At 41.7% G+C, this 23,127-nt stretch overlaps 1 protein-coding gene across 3 annotated transcripts in view; it reads right to left on the bottom strand.

Moving 5' to 3' along the window:
- LOC106806388 (solute carrier organic anion transporter family member 5A1-like) overlaps positions 1–23,127 on the bottom strand; it is a 58,572-nt gene that overhangs the window by 6,589 nt on the left and 28,856 nt on the right. For all 3 annotated transcript variants that reach the window (XM_014808310.1, XM_014808311.1, XM_014808309.1), the window contains 10 exons: positions 22,808–22,963; positions 21,540–22,196; positions 21,160–21,253; positions 15,566–15,889; positions 13,592–13,756; positions 12,691–12,889; positions 10,389–10,566; positions 9,735–9,919; positions 9,019–9,083; positions 377–595 (listed from right to left, as the gene is read on the bottom strand). In XM_014808310.1, the coding sequence (XP_014663796.1) occupies positions 377–595; positions 9,019–9,083; positions 9,735–9,919; positions 10,389–10,566; positions 12,691–12,889; positions 13,592–13,756; positions 15,566–15,889; positions 21,160–21,253; positions 21,540–22,196; positions 22,808–22,915 (2,194 nt within the window). In that variant the 5' untranslated portion in view covers positions 22,916–22,963. The remainder of the gene's footprint in view (positions 1–376; positions 596–9,018; positions 9,084–9,734; positions 9,920–10,388; positions 10,567–12,690; positions 12,890–13,591; positions 13,757–15,565; positions 15,890–21,159; positions 21,254–21,539; positions 22,197–22,807; positions 22,964–23,127) is intronic.

A 23,127-nucleotide genomic window follows, 5' to 3' on the forward strand; every position in this document is an offset into this window, starting at 1 on the left:
CATATATATCAGAAGTAGATAATACTACTATCTACTTCTGATATATATGTACTTTTGGAAATAAATTAAATTAATTAATCATTATTATTAATTGGTCATCATAAAAAAAACCGTGTGACACTCACTGCCCGTCATTGTTGACATCGTTTAAAATGAATTGCACAATATATATGTAGTTTTGGAAATAATGGTCATTATAAAAAAGAAAGCCGTTTGCGACTCAACACCATCAAATAATTACACTGCTCCCCCCCCCCAGACTGTGAAACCTGCTGGACTGCAGAACGCATAAATGGTAAAGCTCAAGCATTTAAATTTAATTAATTAGTCATTATTATTAATTAGTCATTATAAAAAAAAGTCGTGCATGACTCACCTCCGTTGCCACAGCGATGTCGTCTGCTGATGAGGAACCAATCGATGAGGAACATGGACATCGCGAGGAACTTCAAAACAGTGCAGACACCGATGAACTTGTATCGGAACTGTTCGATGTTGTAGAGCAGGCAGGAGCCGGAGTCGCCGCACTGCTCCTTCCACAGCAGACAGGTCGTGTCGATCGTGTTTCCGAATACGATCGGAGCGGGAATGTAACCTGCGCACGATAGAACAACGTGTCAGATGAGAATTAACACGAACCTAGCGACGACGCAGCCTGCAGATAAAAATTAACACAGAATTAACACGGTGAGATGACATATAGAACAACGTAAGCAAATAGCAAATACGTGAATTTATAATAGAGCCCCAGCACAACAGTAGGCCCCTACGTTACATACGTGTTCCTTATATACATGGTGATTTTTTGAAAAGGACCGACAATTAACTGATGGCAGCCACTAAAGCCGTTTAGGAAGAAGTTGTTGTTTTGCACTAAACAAATGCTGTACAAGACATGACAAACAAATTTTCAGCATTCACAACAGGAAAGGTAAATACGCATGCAGAGTAAAGTTCCTATAGTGTTCTAACCTACATACCTTACGGCAAACCATGCACAGATGAATTGGCTTCACGAGAACAAGTAGAAAAAGATCTGAAAAAGAACTTATTCTATTATATACAATGGAAGTCAGCGTCATATAACTGCTGACAGATAATTGGATAGACGACAAGCATACGAATACATTTGAAGTACAAACCATGCAATCTCATCACATGTCATTGTTATATAAAGTCATTGATTATTCGTTAATTAGTAACTACTAGCAACGGCAGTACATGCAAAAGCACCACAGTTCTAATGCGGAGTAGTATAAACCCTTTGCCACTACTTTAGCTCCTGGCTATCACCACTCTGTAAGTAGTAGCTACAAGATAAACCACTACTCCAAAGCGAGGAGCATATACTATAATAAACAAATAAAGTTTTCAATGCATATAATAGGACATAGGCCTATATGTATATCTTGAACATGCCATTTGTTGTGCTGTAATATTGTGTTGGGGTAGTATACATACATACATGAATATGAATATTATATTAAATTTTATAATATTTGCAGTGAGTATTGATGTCGCACATTACATCTGTAATAAATGTACAATTTAAATTATATTTATGGTGGTTCACCAGTTATTTTTCATTTATTACATTAGTATCCCTATAAAAAGAGAGCAAAAATATATCTCAAACCATCAGACATATGTTTATCTTCTTACTAGAATAGCCACTCGATTTTGTGATATAAATTTGACAGTTGATTGATTTTTATTTATAGCAATTTCAGTCAAAAGTGCCATTTTACGCTGTAAAAGAAGAAATTTAATTACACTAGAAAGGACACATGACATACTAGATAGAAGCTAGTGAAGTGCCTTGATATTGGACTACAGCAAGTTCTGGTGAAGATGTTCTTATGAGCTAGTGTCATCCATCCTACAAATATAATTTTTTATGCCAAGGATTAGTTGCTGGTAATCTAACTACAAACATGACAGATGCCACGGACAGGATACACAAGCAAATCTTCAAAACTGCCTGCCAAGGCATTGTCAAACAAATAAGAATACTATACCCACTTATGTCTCAGGAGCCAAGGAATTATTATAGAGAAGATTGCTGGAACGTATGATCTTGGCAATGAAAGTCCAATATCTGTCTATACAAGAGACTTGGTCGGCAATATAATAGATGATCTCTCCCCATAACAAGTTACCCAAAAATTGCCAGCCACTCAAAATATAGGAAATATAAGAGGTTGTGTAAAAAATATAGAAGTTTTATAAAACATATAGGAAACATAGGCGATCTAGGAGGTATCTTGGAGGTATGGAGGAAAACATTTCATGTTTCATGCATAATAATTAAAGGAAATGTTATGTTTAGGAATTTTTATGGCGCATACGTGGAATTGTCCATAGATTATTTCATGTGTATGCTTCGTACAGAGAATATACTGTTTATGTATCACCCATTAATTTTCATTTTGCAGGAGTGTTTTTGACGAAAACGGTTTCACTTTTGGTACGTGAAAATTTATGCATGATAATTCATTCACGTTTTATGTGCAAAACAGTCACAAAAATACCTGTCTGGGCAGGGTATTATATTCTATTATTTATGCAAGAAACATGCATGATTCATGCATGTACATATATATACATATATATGATATATGCATGCATGTATCATGCTTTCCAAGAGTATGCACCGATGTAAATTGTACCCATGCATACTCAGTATAATGAGTTAATGTCTAACATCATAATCCTAAAACAGCTCCCTCCAATACAATGAAAAGTCTTTTATTATTATACATATATCATGATTTATATGTCACTTTACATAGATTATCAATCCATTAGGGGTAAAATAAAATAAAAATTATATACGCCTGAAAACAAGAACCCGCCATCTGTTTTTTTTATAAAGCTATAAATTACTGGCGATGCACTTAAAGCATTTGTTGTCACGTAATAGGCTTCACGTCACAGCGTTTATTACAATTAGTTGTTAATTTCTAATCTGCTTAAACGCAGTCCGTAAAATATACGACATGTATGATATACAAAATAAATATCAAATATATATATATTTACATTTCCACATATATATATAAATATGTACAAATTGAAAATATGAATTGAACAATTGATTAATGAGCCAAGATATGAATCAACGATACCATATGGATTGATTCAATTTCACCGAACATGACCACTTAGCTCATATATAAAAAATTCGCATATATATAAGATAAAAAGATCATGCTACAGTGGCGAGAATATCACGCACGATGCTGTTTATAGTTATCCTGCTTCTCAAATTGCACGTGTAAACGTACGTAACGTACATGTATGTTCTTACTGTGTCAGAAGACAGCCCATGAACAGCACGTGGACATCTTTATAAACAACTGACTATTCGTTGGAAGTCATGGACCAGCCATGAATTCTAGAAACACCGACGAAGCATTCACGAACCTCTGCTAGAGCAACAATTTCACGAGAGAGTAATGCAGAGGAATGCACAGCAGCACAGATATAATATTAGAACTTTATAATTCAGTGGGTATATAAGCGTATTTCCTAATCTTACGTACCCTAGTCATGATATACTTATCCAAAACCTCAATAAAGTGTACAGTATATAAGTTGCTCATGCATATGCCCGCCCGATGTACACTTTTGCATCAAAAGACACAACGCATCAAGAACGCATGCTTTTATGGTAAAATGTTACACAAAGGCAAAAGCACGGTATGATTTCAATGCATCAAACATTCAGGTTGATATAACGATGTAGGTTTGACATGAGCGAAGTAGTCATCTGTACACTATCGCGAAGTTGTAAAAAAAATCTGACAGAACGTGCCATCCCAGTCAAATGCGATGAGACAGTTCAGACAGGTGCAACTTCAATTTAATGAATGCTGTGATATAACTGAAAAGGATTCGTTTTATCAAGGCTATTGCCTCCACACTCTATGTGTGACTACATCTGACATCTGTAACGGCTCAATTATTTCCTTTCCATAAATGGAAGTAGTGGAACTACTCTCAAACGACAATAAAAATATTGCTTCTTGGCCTGTAACCAATAAACTGACTATATAATCACAAGATGATCATGGGAGAACGAAACTTCAAAGTGGCGCCACCTATTGATGAACAGCCACTAGCAAAGTGGGCAGACAAAGAGTTGTGCATGTTGACATTCGTACATTTGTAGAAGATATATCAATCTTTACAATACGAACATTGTTTAGTAATACAATTAATCCGTTCAGACATAATTAACATTGAAATACGTCGAATAACTTCAAATATGACAATATATTCCTTGCTTGCAGCTGCTCAAGCAATACATGCTGATTGTATATTATGTAGCTGGTCTTTACTGATGCACAATGTATCTGTGTCCTTACTGATGTACAATGTATCTGTGTTCTTACTGATGTACAATGTATCTGTGTTCTTACTGATGTACAATGTAACTGTGTTCTTACTGATGTACAATATATCTGTGTCCTCACTGATGTACAATGTATCTGTATCCTCACTGATGTACAATGTATCTGTGTCCTCACTGATCTACAATGTATCTGTGTCCTCACTGATCTACAATGTATCTGTGTCCTCACTGATCTACAATGTATCTGTGTCCTCACTGATGTACAATGTATGCTGTGTTCCTGCAGGTGATGTACAATGTATTCTGTGTCCCTCACTGATGCTACAATGTATCTGTATCCTCACTGATGTAACAATCGTATCGTGATCCTCACTTGATCTACAATGCTATCTGTGTCCCTCACTATCTACAATGTATGCTGTATCCAAACAGATTGTACAATGTATCTGTGTCGTCATGATGTTCAAGCACTCTGATCTCACAGATCTACAATTTCTGGTGTCCTCACTGATTCTACAGATGTATCTGTACCCTCACTGATCTACAATGTATCTGTGTCCTCACTGATCTACAATGTATCTGTATCCAAACTGATCTACAATGTATCTGTGTCCTCACTGATCTACAATGTATCTGTGTCCTCACTGATCTACAATGTATCTGTTATGCCAAACAGATCCTACAATGTATCATGTGTCGTCAGCTAGATCTACAATGTTATCTGTGTCGCTCACTGATCTACATATGTATCTGTATCCTCACTGATGTACAATGTATCTGTGTCCTTACTGAGTGTACACATGCTATCTGTGTCCTCACTGATCTACAATGTTATCTGTGTCCTCTACTGCATGCTACATGTTCTGTATCAAAACTGCCATCTCTCAATGTATCTGTAATCCTCACTGATCTACAATGTTAATCTGTGTCCTCACTGATCTACAATGTATCTGTGTCCTCACTGATCTACAATGTATCTGTGTCCTCACTGATCTACACTGTATCTGTACCCTCACTTGATACTACAATGTATCGTGTGCCTTCACTCAGATCTATCAATGTATCTGTATCCAAACTGGATCTACAATGTATTCTGTACCCTCACTGGATCGTACAATGTATCTGGTGTCCTCACTGACTACATGTATCTGTACCCTCACTGATCTACAAATGTTCTGTGTCCTCACTATCTATCATATGTATCTGTATCGCAAACCGATCTACAATGTATCTGTTGTCGTCAGCTGATCTCATGATGCTATCTGCTACCCCTCACTGATAGCTACAATGTATCTGTGTCCTCCTGATCTACAATGTATCTTGTATCCAACACTGATCTACAGATTGTATCTGTACCCTACTGATCTACAATGTATCCTGTGTTCCTCAACTGCCATCTACAATGTTATCTGTATCCAAACTTGATCTACAACTGTATCCTGTGTCGTCCACTGATCGTATTGGATGTATCTGTACCCTCACTGATCTACAATGTATCTGGTGTCTCACTGATCTACAATGTATCTGTATTCCTTCACTGATCGTACACAATGTATCTGTTATCTCACTGATCTAACAATGTATCTGTGATCCCTCACTGATCTACAATGTATCTGTATCCTCACTGATCTACAATGTACCCCTGTCCTTACTGATGTACAATGTATCTGTGTCCTTACTGATGTACAATGTATCTGTGTCCTTACTGATGTACAATGTATCTGTGTCCTTACTGATGTACAATGTATCTGTGTCCTCACTAATCTACAATGTACCCCTGTCTTACTGATGTACATGTACGTGCTCTTTTACTGACGTACAATGTAACTGTTCACAGGATTTCCTCACTGACATGAATAGACTGTGATCAGCCATGCTATATGACACTCTCGTATGTATGTGCAAGCACCACCGAGTTGATGTGACATTCCTGCGCATTCCAGAGTGTCAAATGCTCGACTCATAATTCGAGACGGTTGGAAGTTGGTCGAAAGCATCGGAAGTTGACGCACGAAGCATCTTGTCACCACTGTCCAGTTTCTGTGACTGAAATCTGGCCTCTTTTGCCACTCTACCTATTCCTGCGATAGGAGGCATGGTGTCAGTCACTATATATAGTATAACATGACATAACTACGTCACATAGGAGCTCTCAAGCCAACATCCTCAAAACCCGACTCACGTACGATTAGGGAATTATAGTCATGCCTAAGATCTGTTTTACATAATTCTAGTTCACTCTTGCTCATTTGTACTGTGGCAGGATCTCTAATGCTCTGTGATCACTTACTAGCATTTTGATGGCGTATTTATAAACGAACTACACAAATTATGAAGAATTCCAAGAGTTCCATCAAAGAATTGCACTGCCACATCACCCAAACTGTGAAATCTCCTGGACCACAGAACGCATAAATGGTAAAGCTCAACTGTTAGCTATGTGACTCACTAGGTTAGTAGTATGCATCTGTCTATATATTTCTATCTATATATTGCAGCTATATCTGTCTGTATCTTTAACCTGACTTTTGTACGATCAGCAATCCTTGTCACCTTCACGTTACTGCCGACATTGTGTAAAATGAATCATACAATATATATCAGAAGTAGATAATACTACTATCTACTTCTGATATATATGTACTTTTGGAAATAAATTAAATTAATTAATCATTATTTAATTGGTCATCATAAAAAAACCGTTTGACACTCACTGCCGTCATTGTTGACATCGTTTAAAATGAATTGCACATATATATGTAGTTTTGGAAATAATGGTCATTATAAAAAGAAGAGCCGTGTGGCGACTCAACACCATGCAATAATTACACTGCTCCCCCCCCACCAGACTGTGAAACCTGCATGGACTGCAGAACGCATAAATGGTAAAGCTCAGCGTTTAAATTTAATTAATTAGTCATTATTTTAATTAGTCATTATAAAGAAAAGTCGTGCATGACTCACCTCCGTTGCCACGCAGATTGTCGTCTGCTGTGAGGAACCAATCGATGAGGAACATTGCACTCGCGAGGAACTTCAAACAGTGCAGACACCAATGAACTTGTATCGGAACTGTTCGATGTTGGTAGAGCAGGCAGGAGCCGGAGTCGCCGACTGCTCCTTCCACAGCCACAGGTTGTGTCGATCGTGTTTCCGAAGACGATCGGAGCGGGAATGTAACCTGCGCACGATAGAACAAAGTGTCTGATGATAAATTAACAGAACCTATGGACGACGCAGGCCTGAGATAAAAATTAACACAGAATTAACACGTGTGAGATGACATATAGAACAACGTAAGCAAATAGCAAATTCACATGGCCTGCTGATAAGAATTAACACGGACCTGCATGTGAAACGACGTGGCAAGTGATAATGTGGACGACAGGTGTGACTATGTGAATATGTAACTTGCGCAGATAGAACAACATGGCCTGCAGATGAGCATTAACTTGGTGAGACGATGTGGCAAGTGATAATGTGGATGACAGGTGAGAATATGATGCAGGTGAAGCAAGGTGCAGACAGGTGAAAGAAGGTGCAGACCGGTGCGAACAAGGATGCAGACAGGTGAAAAAAAGGATGCAGACCGGTGAGAACAAGGATGCAGACAGGTGAAAAAAAGGATGCAGACCGGTGAGAACAAGGATGCCAGATCAGTGAAAGAAAAGGATGCAGACCGGTGGAGAACAAGATGCAGACCAGGTGAAAAAAGGATGCAGACCGTGAGTGCAGAGTGAAACAAGGATGCAGAGCAGGTAAACAAGATGCAGACCGGTGAGAACAAAGGATTGCAGACAGTGAAAACAAGGATGCAGACACCGTGAATACAAGGATTGGCAGACAGTGAGAACAAGGATGCCAGACCGTTGACGAACAAGGATGCAGGCAGGTGAAAACAGAGATGCAGGCAGGTGAAAACAAGATGCAGGTCAGGTGAAAACAGGATGCAGACAGGTGAAAACAATGATGCAGACAGGTGAAACAAGCCGATAGCATACAGGTGAGAACATTGAAGCAGACAGGTGAGAACAATGATGCAGACAGGTGAAAACAAGGATGCAGACAGGTGAAAACAAGGATGCAGACAGGTGAAAACAAGGATGCAGACAGGTGAAAACAAGGATGCAGGAGTGTGAAACGAGGATGCAAGACAGGCCGAGAAGAAGATGCAGACAGGTGAAAAGAAGGATGCAGACAGGTGAAAAGAAGGATGCAGACAGGTGAAAAGAAGGATGCAGACAGGTGAGAACAATGATGCAGACAAGTGAAAACAAGGATGCAGGCAGGTAAAAACAAGGATGCAGGCAGGTGAAAACAAGGATGCAGGCAGGTGAAAACAAGGATGCAGACAGGTGAAAACAAGGATGTAGACAGGTGAAAACAATTAAGGATGCAGACAGGTGAAAATAAGGATGTAAACAGGTGAGAAAGCTGACAATGACAGGTGAAAACAAGGATGCAGGCATATGAGAACGTGAATGATGACAGGTGGGAATTAATGTGACAAGGCAGCCAGTTGCAAACGACAAAAAGTAACATTTGCGAAATGACATTGCATATAATTGTTTCCACGTGTAGCATGTGTGTTCTACGAGTGTCACATGTCACTAATGTGAAGTATATTGCTTGAGTAAATTCCTCAATGTTTTTGCACTTACCGAAAAGCCGAAAGATTACAAATTGCATTCCAAGAGCAAATGCTCTCTCCTCTTCTGCTACTGACCTATAAACAATAACCAGATATTGTATAAGATGCATTAAGTATACTCATCCGTCAGGGTGACAGTGAAATAGAATATAAAAGGTAATTGGTGGTGGTGATGCAGAGAAGATACAGGTGAGAAAGGTGACAAAGGTAATCTACTGGTAAACGTTATGCATGAGCATAGCTATATTTTATTATTATTATTGATAGATGATTATGATTATTACGATTGATGGGAATTTAACCACAGACGAGCAGAACTCGGGGTAGAGTAATTTCTACTAGGAGTGCGAGAAGTAATGGCCTTATACACAAAAAAACATTTACTCCAGAGGCTTTGGCATGACAATATATAATGTAGAGATGTTGTACCCATGCTGTTATCGAGGTTTTCATTGCTATAGTTAATAATGACATGCAACTATACCTCAAAATAATTACAGTGGGGTGGAGCAGGATCTATTGAGAGTATGACTTTATATCCCATACCCTGTAAATATACTGCATTTTATGCATAGTATGGAAGAATACCATTCGCAGTAATGGTTAAATTTGGTAATAGCTAGCATGATCTAAGGGTAATCATTCACAGTAAAAGCTAGGTCGCTATATGCCCCCCCCCCCAGAGGCTACGGCCCTGGCCATACGTACTACAAGAGGGAACCTCACCTGAGAGTGATCATCACAACAGGCATGTTGGTGATGGACACGAGTAGAGTCATGACGAACAACAGTGCCATGAAGGGAATGAGCATGTCGCAACTACGCTGACACTCCCCTGAGCTTGCTAGCAGCAGCTGCCCCAGTTGCTGCACTGTCTTGTTACCAGTAATGCACGCGCAGTCCGTGTAATTCTGAAATATACATATCAGAGAATTAATCTACGTACACGCAAAAGCCACCTGCTACGTTTGAATTGCAGTCGATGCGGTCAATAGTAGTGACATCTGGCGGGAGAAATTATTCATAAGCGCGCGCACTGTCAGCGTTGTCACCGATTGACTGTCACTGGTACACACTCGATTGTGTGAATTACTGCCACCGAAAGATTGGTGAAGCGTGCTAGATCGTGAATTATATAAAGTATTATAAGTATAAACAAGTTAACTTCTATCCTGAGTATCTTACATGAAGGTATAATTAGTGACCGCGTATTCTACATACAAATACGTTACTACATCTAGAAAATTCATAATATCAAAGCTATACATATACACGAGAATTAAATCATGATTGGAAAACCTGATAAAATTAACCCCGAAATGACTCTCGTGTTGAAGTTTTTAATACGATATCTCAGTAATACATCTACCAGGGTGTTACCTGCAGTTCCAGGTCACCGCGAATGATCGGTGGATAGAACTGCGTGCAGCCTGCGTGGCAGGGAGAGAAGTAGGTGATGCCGTCTATACCACAGATTGGTTCCAAATCGTTGTGCGAGCACTGACAGTCCGCATTGCACTGCGATGTCAGGTTGATATGGAATGGTTTGTCATTCGGACTGCAAGAATTTTTCAAGAGTGTCAATGCTGAAGCATCAGTGCACACGGTTTTATGATGAACAATGTTCATACATAGCATCAAGAGTGAATAATAATCGATTTATTATTATTCCCTCCTGATAATATCTATACGTTGCTATTGCAAAATTAACAGTTTTTGACAATATTTGTGTTTAGTAGGGGTACGTGCGTGCGTGCGTGCGTGCGTGCGTGCGTACGTGAATGCATTCGTACATTGGGTATTTGTACAAGTTCATATACGTTTATGTGTACGTGGGTTTGTACGTGCGTGCGTACACGCCTGATGTGGTTAACTATAACATCTGTATCTGTAGGAGTGCTGATATGATTACCTATTTATGCATGTATATATGTGGGGAATGTGGTTAGCTTATAGCTTGTCTATTAATGTGGATACATGCAGAGTAAACCTGCTTGTCTGTTTAGGATATTTGTGAGACGTTTGATTATACATCCACGTCTGTGCCTACGAGAAGAAGAAGAAGAAGAAGAAGAAGAAGAGAAGGAAGAGAAGAAAAAGAAAAAGAAGAAGAGAAGAAAAAAAAAGAAGAAGAAGAAGAAGAGCTAAGAAAAAGAAGAAGAAAAAGAAGAGAAGAAAAAGAAGATGATGAAGAAGAAGAAGAATTAAGAAGTCTAAGAAGAAGAGAACAAAAGGAAGAGAAGATGATGAAAAAAAGGAAGAGAAAGAAGAAGAGAAGAAGAGAAGGATAGAAGAAGAAGAAGAAGAAGAAGAAGAAGACGAGGTTAGTTATGTATGGCTATAAGCTGTAAGTATAGTTAGCTTAAAGGTGCCTTCCCACGAAATTTCAAGTGGCAAACATAAAATAAGGCAGAAATGAATTATTTTAACACTGCATGTTTGTACTTGCCTATATATGTGTGGATAGATAGGTAAAAAAATGCTCGGAATACGATCCTCCAAGCTTTTAGACTACAAAGTGAAAGTGTCAGGTCGAATGTTTTAACAGCGTTTACTTTTGTCGCTCTGGCGGCGATGTTGTGACGTATTACGTCATCATCGATCAACTAGAAAGGGCAGTTGTCGCCAACTACATGTATCCCCCGTGATCGAGTAATGAATGAAATATACTCTGTAAGGACGTAGAAGGTAGGTAAAGTTAAATAAATAATCACAAAGACAAAGGTTTGTTACACAACTCATCTGCCTGAGATGTGCAATATGTTAAATTGTGTTGCCTTAGGGTTTTGGTACGCGAACCCTTCTCCCAAGATGTGTAAGTATACGAAGTTTGCTCGCGCTAGATCAATTAGGGGCCGATGTTATTAGAGCGGAAGGGAAATATGCGATGAAGGTCAAGGTCAAGGTCAAATAAAAGCCGCAGTGACCTTGTTTTGGTACGCGACACACATTCTCTCCAAGATGTGTAAGTATACCAAGTTTAGTAGCGCTAGGTCAATTAGGGGCCGAGTTATAGAGCAGAAGGGAAATATGATCAAGGTCAAGGTCAAGGTCAAATAAAAGCCGCAGTGACCTTGTTTTGGTACGCGACACACATTCTCCCCAAGATGTGTAAGTATACCAAGTTTAGTAGCGCTAGGTCAATTAGGGGCCAAGTTATAGAGCAGAAGGGAAATATGATCAAGGTCAAGGTAAAGGTCAAATAAAGGTCGCAGTGACCTGGTTTTGGTACACTGCGCACCTTCTCCCCAAGATGTGTAAGTAGACCAAGTTTGGTCACGCTAGGTCAATTAGGGGTCGAGTTATAGAGCAGAATGGAAAATTCCTGCAGCGGACCGAGCGGCGGCGGCTGGACAGACTTGAAAATATAGTATCCCCGCCGACTTCGTCGCGGGGGATACAATAAATGCATGAGCCTTTACACCGAACTGCCATTATACAGAACCGCTGCGAACAGCGATTTTCAAGTTGTTTTTTCGTTTAGCAAATATAGGTTTGATACATATTTTTACAGTTTTATTTTCAAAGCTAACGTTCTAACGTTCTAACTAGCAATAGCCAATAGTGTAGTGAGTCATTTACATGCGTTTTTACAGTGGTTTGTTACAAAAATGTGCGTGGGATCTTTAATTGTATTTACCTGTGCAGGTTATATGGTTTAATACATATATAGCTCATATACCTGTCATTGTAGGATATGGTTGCTCCTGCCATCTTCACATTATCACAGCCAAGAAAGATGATGATTGAGAACAGACTCAAACACAGCACGTTGGCGAGTAACACAAAGCGCACTGCCCCTGGTGGATGAATCTGGAAGCGCTTCAGAAGATATCCTCCGCTAAATATGCCTATGCAAGCCCCTGGAATAGCGACTCCACCTACAAGTAAACACACGCGTATACATAAAATCAAATTCACACCCATGATTCACCAGCTCCACTGCATGGTGCTGATTGAGTGCATCGTCGCAACATTTTGCCCTCATACAAAAATTCGATCCTCTTACAGTTACAGATATACGCTCAAAGAGAGTGGAGCTCGCAAGTGAAGATTATAGCATTTGAATAATGTAACTGCGTCAGTGCTAGAATTTTCCTCTGGTTTGAGTGCCAAGCTAAATTATCCATACGAATTTTCAAAGTTGTAATCTGTCATATCCACTCATGCAAACTTTAACAATTCATTGCAGATTTCCGATTTACCTTAAATTACTACAGTATCTGGTTGTATGCACGTGAAAAAATACTATATATGGCCGATTTGTGGAATAGGAATGTCAATGATGTTTGCTGTCAGTCACGGTTTTTTGCCTAACCTGATAGACAGACACAATAACAATATGTGTAAAAATGGCTTGTTTATACTGTATAGCCTTACCGTAAATTCTGTTCTAATCACTCGATTTCGATATGAACTTTTAACCCATCCCGGCCATCTTTCAGCTTCGTAAAAGTACATTAATTATCAAAACTTATCATGAAACATAACCATTCACACAGCTCTAGAGAATCAACAAAAAGTCCAAATATCTAGATTTGGGGGTACACTATCATAGCACACTCACACAACAGTTACCTTACCTGTAAGAATGTTAGCATCAGACTTGCCGATACCAAACTGTGTCTCCAGGTACTTGGGTAGAAAGACAACGAATCCGCTGACAATGGCTACCTCCATGCACGCACCCAGACATGTGGCGAGGTAAACTCCATTAGTCATGAGATGCCACATGGACTGCGGGATATCTACACAATGACAAACATGAAAGCAATATATGAAATAGGATATCTCCATGTAATAATGGAAGTAAGCGCATACCTTACATGACTGTGGGATATCTACACATGATGACAAAAATGAAAGCAATATATGAAATAGAGAATATCTCCACGTAATAACGAAAGTAAGCGCATATCTTACATGACTGTGGTATATCGATCTACACGTATAACGATTAATAAAGTAATTCGCGACGGTGGGACATCTTTAGGTGATAATTAGGAAATGTGTATGAGTTGTATGACTGCGGGATATCTAATTAAATTAAATAACCACGATGCCTGCAAGCATTGATTGTAGGACATTCCTGTGTGGTCCTGACAAAATACAGCAGCACTATCAGCATAGGTAATGTGTGCGTAAAAGCTACAGTTTCTTGCTAGAATAGGTCCCTGAATACTGCACTGTATATATGAGAGCTACTTGAGTGGATGTCTATATTATATGAAAACCTTGTTAGCAGAACAGTCCATCTTTATGAGGTATAGCTAGGACAGGGTGCTGTTGCAGGAATAACATTTCTAAACGGTATATAACTTTCAGCACCTACATTATTTCATCCCTCTCCAGAAGAAAGCTGCGGAGGCGTTGTATCTTCTCTCTTTCCCTCCCTATTTCCCTCCCTCAATCCCTGTCTCTCCACGTCCTTACTTCCCTCCCTTGCTCCCTCTCGTCCTCCGTATCTCTCTCCGTCTTCCATCCCTTCCTCGCTCCTTCGCCTTCTCTCCTCTCTCTCTCTCTCTCTCTCTCTCTCTCTCTCTCTCTCTCTCTCACTTTGCATCACTTGCTCACTATCGCTCTCTTTCTCTCCAACTCCTTCCTCTCTCTCGTATTCTTGCTCTTGCTACACGAGGTAGCAGCGTACAGAAATTACACTAATGAACCTCTCTCTCTCCATCCTCGCGGGTCTCCTCCAATCTCAATCTCACTCATTAAATACAATAGCCAACTAGCAGCAGCTTAACCTATATATTCCATTCCCATATCTCTCTCCTGGTTCATACCTAAATCGAATGCTCGTCTGCCTACGAACATTCTATTCGGGGCTATCCTACCTCCCTCCATCCATCCCTGCCTCTCCCCGCCTTTACTTCCCTCCCTTGTTCCCTCTCTTCCTCCGTATCCCCCGCCCTTCTTCCCTCCCTCTCTTCCCGCTCTAGCGTTCTGCTTCTAATCCTCCTCGAATCACTACAGCTCTGGCAATCCCCGTCCAATGCATGGAAGGCCCATTGCCACTCTGCCTTCCTGGACTTATACTATATCCCTCCCTTGCTTTCCCCCTTCTCTTTGGCCCTCCGCTCACATCCCAGTCCGCCTTGCCTTCCCAGATCCCTCTCTTCCCTGTCTCCTCTCGGTGCTCTCTCTCTGACTATCAGCAGCACGCGATCGTCGTCTGTCTCATCTCCCTCGATCCCCCACTCCAATAAGCACTGGCCGCTCTTCCGCCTGAAGTCGTAATGTCCACGTAGATCGAGGGATGCGCTTCTCCCCTTGGCTTCCCGGCTCACTCTTCCTCACCGTATCCCCGCTTTGCCCCTTGCTTGCCCCTTCTCGCATCCTCTCTACGCGCGCTCCTCTCTATCACTTCTTCTCGTACAATCGCGTCCATTTAGTGCTCGTCTCTGCTCTATCTGCTCTCCGAAGTTCCCAAGTTTCTCTTGTCCTCTCTCTATCTCTATCTGCAGGAGGTATCAGGTGAAGTAACTATACACTAATGAATCTCTCTTTCTCCCTTAGCTATCAGCCTAAGTGCCTGCACACACCAATACGCTCACCCTTCAGGCTCTTGCCATACTGCCCCTTGTTCGGACTCCCTGGCACCGAATCGACCATCTTAATCCCCTTATCGTCCAGCATTCGCTTCTCCTTGTCTTTGCTCAGCGACTTCGGAAAGGCAAAGAACGGTACGGCGACGACGAGAAGGAGGAAGCCACAGATGATGAAGCCTCCCCACCAGGCTCCCACCCACTGCGGGTCGTGGGGAGACAGCTGCAGCAGGAGCACGTCCACAGTGAAGAAGTCCACGTAGAGCTTGAGGAGGTAGGCTCCCAGCAGGAAGCCAACGACGGGCCCGAATGCGACCATGCTGTACACGCAACCTGCAACGTCATGCGTATATGTATGTGTACACGTATCTTGCAACATCATGCATATGTGTGTACACGTATCCTTCACCTTCAATGCATTGTTGTGTAAATGCAACCTGCAACATGCGTATGCATGTACACATATCCTTCAACTTCAATGCATTGTTGTGTACACATATATCCTACAACATCATGAGTATGTGTATACACATATCCTGCAACATCATGCATATGTGTGTACACATATCTTTCAACGTTTTGCATTTGTTGTGTACACGTATCCTTCACCTTCAATGCATTGTTGTGTAAATGCAACCTGCAACATAAGACACGTGCGTGTGTAAAGGCAAGCTGCAACATATATCACACATGTTACATAGATGTGTACATGCAGTGTGCAACATCACGCAATTACGCACAATTAACTTATAATGAATCTGATACATGTATTTGTGCACATCAATTATCTCCGGCAGAAGTCCTTATACATTATTATGCACACTAACATTCGCGTAATGTGTTTATGTGATTGAATGGTATGTGTGTGTGTGTGTGTGTGTGTGTGTGTGCGTGCGTGCGTGCGTGCGTGCGTGCGCGCGCGTGTGTGTGTGTGTGCGTGCGTGTGTGTGTGCGCAGCGTGCGTGCCTGCGTGTGTGCGTGCGGGCGGGTGTGGGTGTGGGTGTGTGATGGTGACGGTTGGGTATACTAGTTCATACACCCGGCTGACAGTGCGTGTAACCTGCTAAATCACGCGTATATATACGTTTGCAATATATCCCGCTTATGTATAGCAAACATCACATCAGTCAAAGTATCAAGCTATATACGATGAATAATGTAAATCATGCAACTACACGCAAAGATATGCAGCATGCACCGAGATTGCCTACTGATGTTAGACTCGCAGAGTAGTGGATCGATATTATCATAATAGGAGCAGCACGGCCGGGCGTTGTCGGTGAACCAAGTTCGTGTATCAGGATATGGGCGTGTATGATCATGTATCTCACAGGCACTTGGGACAGAGTCAGTAAAAACTAAAAATAATATGAACGCACATTCACAAATACTACCGTACCTCTCAAGCACAGTTCCACTGTTGTGTCACTGTATATCAACTTCCCTTCATAAAAACTAACGCCTATAACGCTCCCGCACTCGCTGCTGCGAGTGTGCTGTGTCGCCATGATAATAATATGACAGTGGAACTGTAATTGAGAGGTACGGTACGTAGTATTTGTGAATGTGCGTTCATATTATTTTCAGTTTTTACTGACTCTGTCCCAAGTGCCTGTGGGTATATATACCTATACTGTAATTGATATTGCCTCTATTTGGCCTCATTAGTATCTATATAGAGTAGTGAGGTATCATAATTATGCCTTCGATCTATGCTTGACCTTTCAATCTAGCCGGACTAAACGACGGGCTTGCTATTTGAGTTTACTGACCAGCATGGCGTTTACAATGGACGTGTGTACGAAGCTTTTACGCTATCATCACGTCATGAGTGTATAATATAGATATAATTATCAGGAGTGAATAATAATAGAATATATTATTAGTATTTATTACTCACCTATGTCTATCGCCCACCTATCTATAGAAGCTATTATGATTCACTCCTGATATAATCGATATTATACAGTCCTGCTCACGTATAACCCTGCGTATAGAAGGGTCTATCCTAATTCCTAACTCTACCGGTGTAGCCCCTAATTCGCTTCCGCTATAAGAACCGTACCTGTAGCGGGAGCGACGGGGCTACACCGGTAGAGCTTGGTCTATCTATATCCGTGGTTATGCTATATGGCCAGGAGTATCATAATATCAGGAGTACGTGAATAATAATAGACACTATTATTATTCACTCCTGATAATATTGAGTTCATACTAGTCGATATCAGTTCACATATATAGTCGATATTAGGACACTCCTGATATATGGTGTGTACGCGTGAAACTCAGATGAATGTCGACAGCATTGCAGCAGAGGTAATTAATAATGACAAACTAATTGCAGGGGGTCTTCATAGAGGCTCTATACATGATGTGTTATAGGACTGGGACTCGAACTGAACACGAAAAAATCGTCTACTTTCTTAGATACGTACGTGCGTTCACGCGTGACAGCTGACAGTCTAAATGCCAAGAAGCTATAGTGCTTGATCATGAACATCACACACGACACGCACACACATCACACAGCACGCACGGCACGCACGCACACACCACGCGCACACCACACGCACGCAGCGCACACATACATACACACACACTCAACATCACACACACACAAACGCACGCACGCACGCACGCATATATAGTGGCATTCGGACTATGATTAGCTATAAAGTTTCAGCATCTGTGACGATGGAAGGGCGAATAAATATTAACTTTGCGAAAATTATTTCGAAAACACGCATTTAGTATAGCGTTCCATTCGCAGTGGCTAACACATGCAACTGGGTATAATCTTATTACGAACGACATACATTTCTACTAGAACCATGATGGTATATCTGTAAATAACTGCGCAATCACATATTCCCACGGATTCCTGCAAAGTGATGGATGAAGTATGAATCAGAAGCGTTGCCATAGAGTTTGATGCCAGAATTAGCACAGCCATCACGTAGGCACTGACTAGCACGCACATGATGTTGGCAAGAAGCCAGCCAAGATCCATCCGCCTACCCACCTCCAGCCTTCAGGGGTTATCTGCTGGTCATCCTTAGCAGTCTATTATAATATGTGTGTTAGCTGACAGCATGCATTGCGTGCAGACAGATGATTGGCATAGCGGGGAAGAGATTTATGAAAAATAATAATAATTATATATAATGCGGACGTAGGCGATAGGACACTATAATACGTTATATATGTTATCAAGAGCTGATGTTATGTATGTTATCAAGAGTGTATAATATAGAGATAGAATATAACCCTATATGGAATATATATATAGAATACAGAATCTACATTATACACTCCTGATGCTATGTTATGTTATGTTATGTTATGTTATGTTATCAGGAGTGAATAATAATAGATCTATATTAATAATAATGTATTATTATTCACTCCTGATGTTATCTTATCTCATGTTACCTGTTAGTTATGTTATGTTATGTTATGTTTTATGTTATGTTATGCTATGCTTCATGCTATGCATATGCTATGGGCTATGCTAATGCTATGCTATGCTATGCTATATGGCTTATCATGCTACATGCGATGCTATGCTAATGCTATGCTATGCATATGGCTATGCTTGTGTGCTATTGCCTTGTATTAGCTATGCATGCTATGCTAGATGGCTATGCTATGCTATTATGCTATGCTATGCTATGCTATGTCTATGCTATGCTATGCTATGCTATGCTATTATGAGCTATGCCTAATGCGTATGCATGCTATCCTCTCGGCTATGCTATGCTATGCTATGCTATGTAAACTATGCTATGCTATGCTATGCTATGCTATGCTAATGCTATGCTATGCATCTATGCTATGCTTGCTATTGCTATGCTGATGCTATTTTGCTATGCATCTATGGCTATGCTGATGCTATGCTATGCTATGCATGCTTGCTATTGCTATGCTATGCGTATGCTTTAGCTATGCTCATGGCTATGTTGCTATGCGCTATGTGCTAAGGCTTATGCTATGCCTATGCTATGCATGCTATTAATGTTATGTTATCTATTTATGTATGTTATGTTATGTTATGTTATGTTTATGTTATATGTATGTTAGTTAGTGTTATGTGTTTGTTAGTGTTATGTTATGTTAATGTTATGTTGATGTTATGTTATTGTTATGTATGTTATGTTTAGTTCATGTTATGTTATGTTATGTTATTTTATGTATGTTATGTTTATTTATGTTATCGGAGGCTCCAAGGCATTTCCCGTGGTCTGGCCTGCCTAAGTGGCCTAGCGGCGCCCCGCCAACAAGCAATTAATTTTAAATAATAAATTTCTTGGTGGGGGAGTCCCGGACCCCCAAGACCCCAGACCCCCCCCCCCGCTTAAAAAGTGCCTAACTGGGGCTATATTTCGCACTATATTTCCCGCCTGATGTTTCCGGGGGCCGCTCAAGTGTTATGTTATGTTTATGCGTTACGTGTTATAGACGTTGTCGTAGCAAGGTCAAGGAAAGGCAGCGCGTTGACATTAAGTATATAATATACGCCACAGTAAGGTGGAGTGCGTAGGAGATTGAAAAGTGCCCGTCAACATCTAAGTCGCTCATCGATGTTGGTTAATAACTGAATGGGTACCCAACTATAGCTCACTCTTTCTCCGAAAATAACGAGCGGCTAGAGTTCAAATCGAGTCAACCCGCGCTTGCTCTCGTCTCTCTGATGAAATCGGTGTAAGTGGGCGAGACTGTTATGTTGTTGCTAACGGCTCATGTGGATAAACTGTCGGCGTTTTACAACCTAATTTAAACTAGCGAGGGAATGCACTTTCGACAAGTTCGAAAAGCTCGATGGTTATTACACGTAAAAAACGTGAGATGGACAACAAATTATTCTACTGTTGCTTAGATTTATAAACGTTGAAGCAGCTGATTATAAATAAAGGTTTACGATGCCGTAAAAATATCTCGAAAGTTTGAATGTTAGGGCTGGCTTGTGAAAAAGCGGCTGTAATGGTGAATGAAACATATTCCTGTGATAAAAATTTCCGTTCACGAAGCTTTCCGCTCTTTACCTATCCCCCGCCCCCACCTCCCCCCCCACGCACTCCCCACCCATGCAAACCTCTCGCCTCCTCTAGTTTTCTGCTTCTTCCACCCCTTCTCTTGCTCTTTCACCTCACTCTCCAATACTCAATCTTTCACACACCCACACACACACACACATCACACTATCACACATCGCTCGCTCCAATTCTCTCTCTCTTCTCTCCTCTTCTCTCGTCTCATGCCTCCTCATCTCATCTCTCTCGCTCTCGCCCTCGCTCTCGCATCTCCGCTCCCTACGCTCCGCTCTCGCGCACATACATCATCGAACGAGGCTCTTCCTCTCTCTCTACTCTCTATCTCTACTCTCTATCATCTCCTCTCTCTCTCTTCTCGCTCTCTCTCTCTCTCTCTCTCTCTCTCTCTCTCTCTCTCTCTCTCTCTCTCTGTCTCTCTCTCTGCTCTCTCCCTTTCCTTCCCTCTCCTCACGCTCCATCTCATCACCCACTCCCTCTCTCTCTCCCTCTTCTTTATGTCTGTCTCTTCATCCTCCTGCATATTTGACACTATACCGACAGTGTGAAACTAACCAATATACAGAGAAGCACTCTCCTTCCTGACATGATCGTCTATATACGTCGTTCCTAGTGTGTAGATGGGAGTGCCTCCAACGCCTATCATGACCTACAAAACAACATACAATCAGGGGTTAATAATGACAAATTACAATTATATAAAATACAATTACAAAATACGAAATGAATAAAATTTACCCCTGATACAATGTAACAGAGAGAGGCTGCATGGTCACCTGCTCTGATTACCTATATAATAATGATTTATAATAATCGTTACCTAATACCTATAAAGTAAAAAAGAGTAAAATTAATCATAATTATCATTAATTATCACGACAACAAAACGACAAGTAATGATTAAAAGCGAGGAGAGAGGCTGCGTGCATGCTCACCTGTGCGATAACGAGGATGAGGATGTAGAGACTGCTGGAGGAACTGACCGGCTCACACTCCTGACTCGCCAGATGATCCTCTAGGTTGATGCTCGCCGCGCGACATATGTTCTCCTCCGTAACATTCGCCAACAGGTGGCCGCGCACCGTGTAGCTCTCCGATATCACGTGCGGCAAACAAAAGAGCAGTGCTCCGAGGCCCATGAGGACGACGCCCGATCCGAGCCAGCGCGGGATGTGGCGACGGCTGCCGAAGTAACTCACGAAGACGACGGCGAAGAGGCTGCCGGTTTCTCCCGCGCTCGCGATGATGCCGGAGACGCCGCTCGTGATCTCGAAGTTCTTCTCGATGGTCGTGATGACGCTGTTGAAGTAGCCGGAGGAGAGCGTGCCGGAGAGCATGACGAGCGCGCAGCAGAGCGTCGTGAACGAGCGAACGCTCGCGAAGCGCTGCAGGCAGCGCGGACGCAGCGACGCGATGCCGCACTCCCGCACCGCGTCGTCGCCAGGCGGCGCCATGTGTATCGCCATGTACAGTCGCTCGCATTTCTCGGCGGCGGCGGCGGAGGAGGAGGAGGCTGCGTCGCCACGGGCGAACTCGTAGCGAGAGTCGGCTGACTCGCTCGGATGCTCCGAGACGCCAGAACACAGCGACAGCTGGAACAAGAGAGCGTTCACCCGAATGTAGGTTTTTGTAGCCGATCAAAGTGTGGCTTTTTCCCACGACCGCCGTGTCGATACATAATACTGTGTTCAGTACTAAATGAAATATCACATCTTGCTGCTCAAAATCTTATATAACGACATTTTCGATTTCTCTTTCTATGCAATTTTATCGATGGAAACACGTTTGCTGCTTTTACGATCGCGTACCACGAAGGAAAGATCTGTGGTGAGGCATGCATGCAGCTTCAGCTAGCGATCTATGCTTATTCTCTTTTACCCTGTACAGACTGCAAAATTTGATCCCTCATCCAACTATAGTGTGGGCCAGGCCTGCGCTGGGCGCACACTAAATCGCAGTGCAGGCTTAGCAACTTAGCACGCTTCTATAACTGGGCCTGGCCCACCTGCATTTGCGGGGCAAACTTAGTCCAGACTAGCGCGTATTTAGCGCGGGATAGCGCGTACACGCTGCACTGTGCGTCAGGCCCCCGGACTAGTTTGACGTGGGATCAAATTTGCACTCTGTACGGGGTATTGCCAGGCTCGGATTAGTATGATGTGGGATCAAATTTGCACTCTGTTCGAGGTACTATTTCTCATACCTCTCCGTACGGCGTGGGGGGCTGCTCCTCCTCCCTCATGGCCATCCTCCGCATCTCCTCTGCATCAAAGTACAGCCGCTGGTGCGCCGCGTTGCTCGTCCCCGCCATCTTTCTGTATCGGCGCCTGCTAATTTACGCCGCTAGTGCGTGCATGACCTACGATTAATAGAAACATCTTTAGCGTCTTATACGTGTTCAGCGTCTTATACGTCCTCGTCTATACGTCTATACGTCTATACGTCTATACGTCTATACGTCTATACGTCTATACGTCTATACGTCTATACGTCTATACGTCTATACGTCTTTATTATTCGTCC

This window comes from Priapulus caudatus, unplaced genomic scaffold, assembly GCF_000485595.1.
Source record: "Priapulus caudatus unplaced genomic scaffold, Priapulus_caudatus-5.0.1 Scaffold157, whole genome shotgun sequence".
NCBI classification, from domain to species: Eukaryota; Metazoa; Priapulida; class Priapulimorpha; order Priapulimorphida; family Priapulidae; genus Priapulus; species Priapulus caudatus.